Source organism: Oryctolagus cuniculus, chromosome 10 (assembly GCF_051225735.1).
Source record: "Oryctolagus cuniculus isolate XC-2025 breed Fujian yellow rabbit chromosome 10, ASM5122573v1, whole genome shotgun sequence".
Lineage (NCBI taxonomy): Eukaryota > Metazoa > Chordata > Mammalia > Lagomorpha > Leporidae > Oryctolagus > Oryctolagus cuniculus.
Genome location: NC_142876.1, coordinates 11,919,027 through 11,930,434, shown reverse-complemented (window position 1 = coordinate 11,930,434; position 11,408 = coordinate 11,919,027). Strand labels below are relative to the sequence as shown.

The 11,408-nt window shown below is 36.7% G+C and overlaps 1 protein-coding gene across 1 annotated transcript; it reads left to right on the top strand.

Moving 5' to 3' along the window:
• The first annotated feature begins 422 nt into the window (after positions 1-422).
• On the top strand, positions 423-1,118 carry LOC138844013 (large ribosomal subunit protein uL6). The gene has a single exon (XM_070050071.2). The coding sequence runs from the start codon at positions 438-440 to the stop codon at positions 1,014-1,016; it is 579 nt and encodes a 192-aa protein (XP_069906172.1). The 5' UTR covers positions 423-437; the 3' UTR covers positions 1,017-1,118.
• Positions 1,119-11,408: the final 10,290 nt, after the last annotated feature.

Here is an 11,408-nt window from a genome sequence, read left to right as displayed (position 1 = left end):
CTGGCTTTGGATCGGCACAGCCAGCTGTTGCAGCCAAGTAGGGAGTGAACCAGCAGATGGAAGACCTCTCTCATTCTCTCTCTCTCTTTTGATCTCTCTCCTTCACTGCCTCTGCCTCTCTGTAACTTTGCCTTTCAAATAAATAAATAAATCTTAAAAAAAAGATACTTCACTATAGGAGGGATATGTAAGGAATATAATCATGAGAAAAAATGTTTAAAGAAATTCTTCATTAGGGAAAATCAAATTAAAACCACAATGATAATACTACATAACCTACTACTGTATATAAAATTTTAAGAAAACAGTCAAAAATCAAACAATACAAATTCTGATTAGGGAAGAGGACAGTGGAAAGTCCTACCAAGCTTCCACTACAAAATAATAACTTCTTAAGAATTCAAATAATTTCTCTCTTTGCCGCATCTACTGCGAGAATGAAGACCATTCTCAGCAATCAGACGGTCGACATTCCAGAAAATGTCGACATCAGTCTGAAGGGGCGCACAGTCATTGTGAAGGGGCCCAGAGGAACCCTGCGGAGGGACTTCAACCACATCAATGTGGAACTCAGTCTCCTGGGAAAGAAAAAGAAGAGGCTCCGGGTTGACAAATGGTGGGGAAATAGAAAGGAACTGGCAACTGTTCGCACGATCTGTAGTCACGTACAGAATATGATCAAGGGGGTTACACTGGGCTTCCGATACAAGATGAGGTCAGTGTATGCTCACTTCCCCATCAACGTGGTTATTCAAGAGAATGGGTCTCTTGTTGAAATTAGAAATTTCTTGGGTGAAAAGTACATCCGAAGGGTTCGGATGAGGCCAGGTGTTGCCTGTTCAGTGTCTCAAGCCCAGAAAGATGAATTAGTGCTTGAAGGAAATGACATTGAACTTGTTTCAAATTCAGCTGCTTTGATTCAGCAGGCAACAACAGTTAAAAATAAAGATATCAGAAAATTTTTGGATGGTATCTATGTCTCTGAAAAAGGAACAGTTCAACAGGCTGATGAATAAGACCTAAAAGTTATCCGGCTGCAGAAACAAGAACCCAGATTGTGTCTTGTGGTATTTTAATAATGCAATAAAAGATTATTGATTTGAAAAAAAAAAAAAAAAGAATTCAAATAATTTAACTTAAAACTAGCCATGCCATTTCTGAATATGTATGCCAGGGAGTATGCCATTCTGTGGAAGATTATAAGAGATTCCCCTCAATAGAACGAAAATGTAGAGACAATCAAATGACCATTAGATTGTAAATAGATGACAGAGTGGGTCATATCCATACTACTCACATGGACATGTGTGTTGTGTGCATGGCTTCCTCTGATTTGCTGAATGCACACACTATGATAGCCTATGTTCTCAATAAAACATTGCTTGGCATTTTTCTCCTCAAAGTATTTTAGCGTATTTATGATCTGATAATGACTAAATCCTAATTAAGAGAGCAGAAACGCAAGAAACATGTTCCATTTATCTTTTTTTTTTTTTTTTTTTTTTTTGACAGGCAGAGTTAGACAGTGAGAGAGAGACAGAGAGAAAGGTCTTCCTTTTCCGTTGGTTCACCCCCTAAATGACCACTATGGCCGATGCTGCGCTGATCCAAAGCCAGGAGCCAGGTGCTTCCTCCTGGTCTCCCATGCAGGTGCAGGGCCCAAGGACTTGGGCCATTCTCCACTGCCTTCCCTGGCCACAGCAGAGAGCTGGACTGGAAGAGGGGCAAGCGGGACAGAATCCGGCATTGGGACCAGGACTAGAACCCGGGGTGCCGGTGCCGCAGGCAGAGGATTAGCCAAGTCAGCTACGACAGTGGCCCTCCATTTATCTTGCACTGTATGTTGTAAATTGTTCTAATACTTACTATCAATATGCTCATATGTGTGTAAAGTATATATAAACACTATTCTTCTCATTACTGGTACACAATGGAACTTTAATAAAATAATTTCTCCAATGCCAAAAGTTTGTTTTATCTTCATAAAAGAAAATTCAAGGACTCTGTTTCCCTACTAATTTTAGCCAAATCAATAACATACTTTAGTGTAACTCAGTTATCTATGGAAAATATATATCTCCATTTGTGTTTTTAATTAAGACAATAGAACAGACTAGAATAGAATAGAACAAAACACGTGGAAAAAGTTGTTTTCATATATGTGGCTTTACAGCAACTTCTTGTGCTGCATATATTTCCAAATTTTTACTAATATAAAGAGAAGTTATTTCACGTATTTCATAGGTACTATTCTTTTATTTATATTTACTTATTTATTGGAAACTCAGAGTTACACAGAGAGCGGAGAGGCAGAGAGAGAGAAGTCTTCCATCCACTGCTTCATTTCTCAATCAGATGCAATGGTTGGAGCAGCTGATCCAAAACCAGGAGCCAGGAGTTTCTTTCTGGTCATCCACATGGGTGCAGGGGCCCAAGCACTTAGGTCATATTCTACCGCTTTCCCAGGCCATAGCAGAGAGCTAGACTGGAAGTGGAGCAGCCGGGACTTGAACTGGTGCCCATATGAGATGCTGGCACTGTAGGTGTTGGCTTTACCCACTACGCCACAGCATCAGCTCCATAGGTACTATTTTTTTCAACTTCTATGTAAAAAATATAAATTTCCAAAGTACAACTTTGAATTATAGCAGTTTTACCCCCCCATAACCTTCCTCCCAACCACAACCATCCGATCTCCCACTCCCTCTCCCATCCCATTCTTCATCACGATTCCTTTTCAATTATCTTTATATACAGAAAACCAATTTAGTATATACTAAGTAAAGATTTCAACAATTTGCACCCACACAGAAAAACAAGTGTAAAATACTGTTTCAGTACTAGTTATAGCATTACTTCACATAGTACAACACATTAAGGACAGAGATCCTACTGGGGAGTAAGTGCACAGTGACTCCTGTTGTTGATTAAACAATTGACACTCTTATTTATGACATCAGTAATCATCCGAGGCTCTTGTAACGAGTTGCCAAAGCTATGGAAGCCTCTTGAGTTTGCCAACTCCGATCTTATTTAGAGAAGGCCATAGTCAAAGTGGAAGTTCTCTCCTCCATTCAGAGAAAGGTACCCCCTTCTTTGATGGCCCATTCTTTCTGCTGGGATCTCACTCGCAGAGATCTTTCATTTAGGTCATTTTTTTTTTTTTTGCCAGAGTGTCTTTACTTTCCATGCCTGAAATACTCTCATGGGCTCTTCAGCCAGATCCAAATGCCTTAAGGGATGATTCTGAGGCCAGACTGCTATTTAGGACATCTGCCATTCTGTGAGTCTGCCTTGTATCCCACTTCCCATATTGGATAGTTATCTCCCTTGTTTATTCTATCAGTTAGTATTAGCAGACACTAGTCTTGTTTGTGTGATCCCTTGACTCTTAGACCTATCAGTGTGATCAATTGTGAACTGAAACTGGTCCCTTTGACTAGTGAGATGGCATTGGTACATGCCACCTTGATGGGATTGAATTGGAATCCCCTGGTATGTTTCTAACTCTACCATTTGGGGCAAGTCAGCTTGAACATGTCCCAAATTGTACATCTCCTCTCTCTCTTATTCCTACTCTTACATTTAACAGTGATCACTTTTCAGTTAAATTAAACACCTAAGAATAATTGTGTGTTAATTAAAGAGTTCAACCCATAGTATAAAGTAGAACAAAAAAAAATAGTATTAAGTTGTTCATCAACAGTCAGGACAAGGGCTGATCAAGCATTGTTTCTCATAGTGTCCATTTCACTTCAACAGGTTTCCTTTTTAGTGCTCAGTTGTCACTGATCAGGGAGAACACATGATATTTGTTTCCTTGAGACTGACTTAATTCACTCAGCATGACGTGTTCCGTATTCCTTCATTTTGTTGCAAATGAAGGGATTTCATTTTTTTTTTACTGCTGTATAGTATTCTATGAAGTACATATCCCATAATTTCTTTATCCAGTCTACTGTTGATGGGCATTTAGGTTGATTCCATGTCTTAACTGTTGTGAATTGAGCTGCAATAAACATTGAGGTGCAGACAGCTCTTTTATTTGCCAATTTAATTTCCTTTGGGTGAATTGCAAGGAGTGGGATGGCTAGGTCATATGGTAGAGTTATATTCAGGTTTCTGAGGAATCTCCAAACTGACTTCCATAGTGGCTTTACCAGTTTGTTAGGGGTAAGTCGGAGTGAGCATAACCATACTTCCTTCCTTCCCTCTCCTTCTCCCGCAATCCCCCTCCTTCCTTTCATTTCTTGTGTTTTTGCAAAAACACAATTTCAATCCACTCTATAATCACTACTAATCATCATATTCAACAAGTAAAAAGTAGAAAGACCACATGTCACAGGAGTACAAACAAGGGCTATAAACAAAATCAAATCACAAAAATATTTCATTCCTATACATTTTTTTTTTATTCTGTGTTAACCACCACATATCAGAGAAAACATATGTTTGTCTTTTGGCTACTGGCTTATTTCAAGTAAGTATAATAGTTTCCATTTGAATTCATTTTGTTGCAGAAAGACATAATTTCATTCTTTTTTATGGATGAATAGTATTACACAGTGTATATATATAACTTATTTGCTTTAACCAGTCATTAGCTGAAGGATATCTGGGTTGATTCAATACCTTAGCTATTGTGGATTGAGCTGCAATAAACATGGTGGTACAGAGAACTCTTCCTTATGCAGATTATTTAGTCCAGGACATAAAAGTATGTAGCATTTAAAAGGCCAACCCATCTCCAAACCACTGTCTGCATTCCATTTCAGCCCCTTTCAGCAAACTTCACATAGCCACAAAAGAAGCTCTGTAGAGTTTATTATGTTCCTCTGGGACCCCCCACCCACATGATGGCATCAGCATTCCTCCAATCTCGCTTTTACTACACCTGCTTCTCACTGATGGTATCTTAATATCTCTGCTTCTATTAGTAGTTCTTGTGTTTTTCAAGGCATGAGAATTCTAAGGATAGCCTACTTTGGACATGCACTTCTGGGATACTCTCAGAGATTTTCCATCTGCCACTTCTCAATATCACAACCACCTTTCTCATATAATCTACCTCTTGGTCTAGGCTCTAGTTCCTTCTTCCCACAAAGTTATAAACATCAAGCTGAGAATGTATCATCTTTAATCTTTCTAGGACTAAGCAGTTCTGCATCACTACACAAATATTTCTCCTAACTGAGAAGTTACCTTGTGCTTGTATTTAGCTCTCAGCAACTCAGAAAGAGATTTATTCTAAAGAATAGAGTGGAAAATACTCCTGTCATCACCAATACATGCATTTCAGATAAATGCAATTAGTGAAAAGCATGGAGTACATATACAGAAAACAGCTGATTTTTGTGAAGGCATATGCAATATTGCACAGATAGGAAAATCATTTTCACAGAATAAAAATTCTGAAAACATTTTATAGAACAAATAAGAATAAAATCTAATGGGTACAGTTAATAAATATTCAATTTTTAAAGTGAATGTGAACAAATTCAGTGGGAATTAAACACTGGAGTCCTCCCAGTGCATGAAAACATAGGGCAATAGTGCAGGCTGTTGCACTAGCAGATTAACAGCATGCTCTGAACAAAACACACAAATGCATACCAGGCAGAAACAAAGACAATTACTTTGCCACATATGCCTGAGTATTTTTTGCCAATGACCTAGCATTAAAAGGATGTGTTTTGGCCAAGATTCAATTAGAGTCTACATCATTTAGCTTACACAGGAAGGGTCTTGTTAGAGGCTATTTGTGTTTCTGACTGTGTCAGAAAGAGCCAGAAAATCAAGGTTTTTACCATACGCACATCAGGCATACTGTCCAAACTTCTTACAGCTTTTTGGTTCCCCTAACCCAATCATCCCAGCCACATCACAATACTGGACACTCAAAAAGCCATGGGGCAGATAGCAGACAGCTGGTGTCTCAGCCAAAGCACTACAGGAAGATTAATACCACTGAGATGAAAATTGCAAAGAGAGCTAAAAGCACTCCATCACTTCATTGTAAATATCAGCTTGTTTAGAAGCAAATACTGCTGCGTGGCCTCCACTCTCATGAAAAGGCATCCTGGGAAATACCCCTCATCTAGTCTATCTAGGGAACGTATGCTTCATGAAATGGAAGAATACCAAATTAAGGTTTGGGCAGACACACTTAACAGATGGCAACTAAAATATAATTTCTCATGGTTAGCATAGGATTGTGCTTAAGCTAGTTTTGGAGGGCATACATATTATTCTATTCCTTGTTAATAATGCTTTCATTCTAAATTAATCTAAATGTAATATTTATGAAAACCAATCAATTGTGTACACATGATGTAGACAAATGGACCTTGTCTACATGACTTTAGTTTGGCTTACAAACTCAAGAACAGTGACTTAGAAAACAAACGAAATAATGGCAGAGAATGTACAGTCAGTGAGGCTATTTCTATTGAAATTAGCTAATTTTCACAGTTGGAGGACTTCTGTTTGAAAATGGAAGTGTTCTGTAGATTCTTCCAAGTTCTAACTAGAACACGTGCATATACATTTAGTAGATATATGTGTGTATGTATATCACACATACACAATGTTGACAGTCAAGTTACTTTCAAATCTGGAAGTATTGAGGATCCAGTTTTGGTTCAGTAATACCAGACTGAACAGTTGCAACATTCAGAGGTTCTAGCTTATGAAATAAGTTCTCACTCCTCATGAATGACAGTATAAACTTCTACTGCTTTCCCAGGTGCACCAGCAGGGAGATGAATAGGAAGTAGAGCAGCTGGGTCTCGAATCAGCACTATTACAGGATGCCACAGTCAGATCCTTGGCTTAACTAACTACAACCCAGGCTGCAGTAATAGATTCTTTATTGCTTTATATTGTTTTCTCAATTTTTCTCCAACTGCTAAAATATCACACACACACACACACACACACACACACACACACTCACTAATACACTCACGCACTCAAATGGATGAGTTTTGCATTCCTTTTATGTTATACGTATCTTTCAAAATTCTAAGCCTTGGGCAGTATATGGCCTAAGGGTTGTTGTTCATTAAGACTCCTGCATCCCACTTCTGAGTCCCTGGGTTCAATTCCTGATTTGTAACTCCAGCTTCCTAATAACACAGATGGTGTGAACTGGTGGTGATGATCCAAGTATTTGGGTCTGGATGTTGCAGGCATTTGAAGACTGAATGAGCAAATGGGAGGATGGCCCAGGTCCTTGGTCCCTGCACCCGCATGGGAGACCAGGAGGAAGCACCTGGCTCCTGGTTCGGATCTGCGCAGCGCGCTAGCCATAGCAGCCATTTGGGGGGTGAACCAACAGAAGGAAGACCTTTCTCTCTGTTTCTCTCTCTCGCTGTCTAACTCTGCTTGTCAACAACAACAACAAAAAGATGAGTGACAGCATACAAACAGGTAGATTCATCCCCAAACATATTGGGAATGGCCAAGAGATATATTTTTTGAGGCATTTCAGGAAATCTCTATGCAAAACTTATCACTGCATTAATGGAATGCAGATTCCAATGGTCACACATGGCTAAGAATAAAGAACGTCATAATTAAAGTAGAGAATGAAGTCAACAACAACACGCAGGAGAAACACTAGAGTTGGAAAATGCAAAAGTCCTTATTTAACAATAATAGTACGTCAATGGTGAATATTAACACGCAAATACAAAACTGGAATGATACTATAAAATGACTGCATCAAAAGACATGTAAGGAATGCTCTAATTATCAGGCACAAAAATAGAGAATCTTTTCAAGTGCACATGAATCATTTTCCATCATTGTTTGTATCCTATTAAACAAGCTATTAAATGGAGCCTGACGAATTTAGAATGATGGATACCATATATATTATTTTCTCTACTAAAATAGAATGAAATTAGAAGTCAATTACACAAAAAAAAATTATGAAACTAACAATTATGTTATGCATACTCCTCAAGAGCCAATGGGTCTAATCCCATTATGAAAAAAAAAATATGTTTACCAGTCCAGTATCACAAATTCCAATCAAAACTCAAATGTGTCATGGAGGCATCTTTTTAGGTTAAAGTCTTATTAATTTAGGTCATGATTTTTATGCATGAAATCTTCCATTTACTTGTTCTCTCCCCCATATGCCTACAAGATCTAGTGCAGGACTTGGCTGAACCTTGTACCTGGAATTCCATCTCCATCTCCAATATCAGTGGCAGGAGATGAAGCAACCATGGCCTCCCAAAGCGCACGTTAGCAGGTTAGCTGGATCAGAAGCAGAGGCAGGGTTCAATCCCAGGCACAGTAATATGGGATGTAGGCTTCCCAAGTGTTGGTTTAAACCCCTGAGCCACAACAACTGTTCCTATCTTAAAATCTGAATAACTACAATTATCACCACTTTTATCCCACATGGATTATTTTTGGTTATTAAACAGGAATTTAGTTGAATAGATTTATGAGTTTAAAACAGCAAGACACTTGTTTGGAAAAGAATGAGAAATGGTGGTGAATCTAAACATTGCGTATTTCAGGGGTGTTTATTTAAAAGTTTGGAATGCTATCAATTAGAGAATTTAGGAGGGAAACACTTATATCAAACTTTTGTGTGATATACTTCAATTATTTATAGCAAATCTCAAATATTGATGTAGCAAATTGGTTCTAAAAGTGTCTCTTCACTTTTTCAGATTGATGAAGCTCTCAAGCCTCAGGTTCTTGAAAATTATTTGAAGAAAAACTCAGCTTTCATCTTTTCTGTCCAGAGGATGAATTAAGGCAATATTTTCTCTATGTCATGATTGAAAACCTTATTTGTAGGCTTGTGCTATTATTTTTGTAGAAAGAGCTTACAGAAGAGATTTAGAAACTTGTTTGATTTAGATTTCAAAGAAACCCCAAGAAAAATACTTTTGAAAGTTATAGTTTATAATATTTCTTATTCCTAAAGACTTGAGTCAATTACATGTACCACTTTTTCATTATTTATCTTAATGTACAATGATGGGGCTTTTTAGAAAAAAAATTAGCTGTGATGATTGAATGCTTCAAAAAGCTTGAAATACAAATGTTCAGGAGGTCAGTCCTTACTTTTCCTCTCCATTGTTGTACTGACATGCAGTGGCCAGCAACCTCTCACACTGAACACTGATATCAAGAAATTGACATATGCAAATAAGAATTAAATATATAAAAGCTTCTAGTATAGAGAATATTTAATTTAGTTGATCTTATATAGAAATATGTAACTCATCTGAAATATTAATGGACACGATGGAGATAAGATGTTTATTAAACAATATCAAGTTTTAAAAATATGCAGAGAAAATCCCACTCAGTTTGCTACAAAGACTCGATCATAAAATTAATTTGTGACTTTAATATTGGGATCATGCTCAAAGCAATTCCTAACTTCTTAGGAATTTTCCCTCCCTGTATTCAATCCCCTGTTCTATTTTATTACTCTGCAATTCTATATCTCCTTAACTTTCTGTTATAGTCAGCCTGATAATTTCTATTATCCTTCATATGAGTTCAGTGGCTTCTAATTATCATTCATTTTATAGTCCTGTCAGAAAATTAAGGAAACTAGTAACTTTTATGGCCTAAAAATGCTTTTGAATTTATTGAGTCACATCTGAGATAAATTTTATCCTACTGTCTGATTGAGTATACTTGTCTTTTTTTGTGGACAGGAAACTAGTAATCTTAACTAAGACAAATGAATCCTACATTGATACAAGATTATATATTTAAAGTTAGTTATTTTCCCATGTACTGTTAAATTTGAAGTATGTAAATAAAATATGATGTAGGAATAGAGGATTTATATATGTATTTACACACACGCATACACAAACATCTATCTATCCATCCATCTATACACTTGTTCGTTCATGAATGTATTTGTAGAAATAAACAGTTTCACAAAAAGGCAGTATGTTTTACATCCAAAATCCAAATATAATGCTTAGTATATTCCTAATTATTTCACTGTTTGGTTCCCATGGTAACTGACCCAAGTTCAGCTTTGAACAAGAATATGTAGGCTGGGTCTAAGATATTCTGACCTAGTGTCATACATATTTCACAGAGTGAATCCCCTTTTATGTATAAGATGACAGTAAAGGTACAAATATAAGAACAAATGCATTTTGTGGCTGATATTACTTTTCAAATATGTAATTTTTCAAATTATTAAATTTTAAAATTTTGTCTATTTAGTCAGAACATGGTATATGGTATAATGATATAATTCTGTTTGCAGCTCCAACACTCAGCTCCTTCAGCTGCATAATTTTCTCCAAACGTATCTAACATTGAATCATGTCTGACATTGAATCCTGTCTGACATTCAGTCACGTCTGACATTGAATCATCTAACATTGAATCGTCTAACATTGAATTGTGTTGACATTGAATCGTCTGACATTGATTGAATCGTCTAACATTGAGTCGTGTCTGACATTGAACCGTGTCTGACATTGAATCACCTCCAACATGGAATGCCTCTGCTTCTGATCCAGCTACCTGCTAATGTATGCTTTGGGAAGCAGCAGATAATGAATCAAATACTTCAGCTCCTGCCATCCGTACTGTAGATGGATATAGAGTTCCAGGTTCCTGGTTCAGCCTAGCCCTGCCCTAACACTTAAAATAGTAAAATTTGAAACACTGAAAAGTTTGTATAATGATGCATAAAATGATATGAATAAAAGTCTTTCAGGAGCATGGAAAGGCCACTTTTATCATCAATATTTGTTAAAGCACTCAGTGATTAATGCATTTCATTAAAACTCACTAGTAGTTTATGAATCCTACAGACTCAACTCTAGTTAATTGAATCATTTCTTTACCTAATTTTCCTAACTGTAGCTTTACTTATATATAAGTCCATTGCACATACACAGAATATTTTCATATTGAGGCCATTTATTACAAACTACAAAATCCTAAAAGCATATATAAATTACACAATAGGTTCTAAATAATAGGAAATTCTAAAAATGGTTTAGAAAGATATAATTTACTTTTATTTTACTTTGAAGCTATTATTAAAGACTAAACAAATGGCATGACCTTGGTAAAATAATTAAAAGAGAAAATATACCATTTCCAATAATGTTTTTATCCATTTATTGTTCACTCATACAAAGTTGTTAACTTCTAATTTTCCTGAAATTTCATATATGATATCAAATTATAATTCAGATATTATTTGGATATATTCTCTTGCTCATGGAAGCAAGTCATACTGAATTAGGGCCCTCCTAATAATCTCATATTATCTTTATTTTTTTTTTTTTTTTACAAGCAGAGTTAAACAGTGAGAGAGAGAGACAGAGAGAAAGTTCTTCCTTCTGTTGGTTCACACCCCAAATGGTTGCTACGCCTGGCGCGCTGCG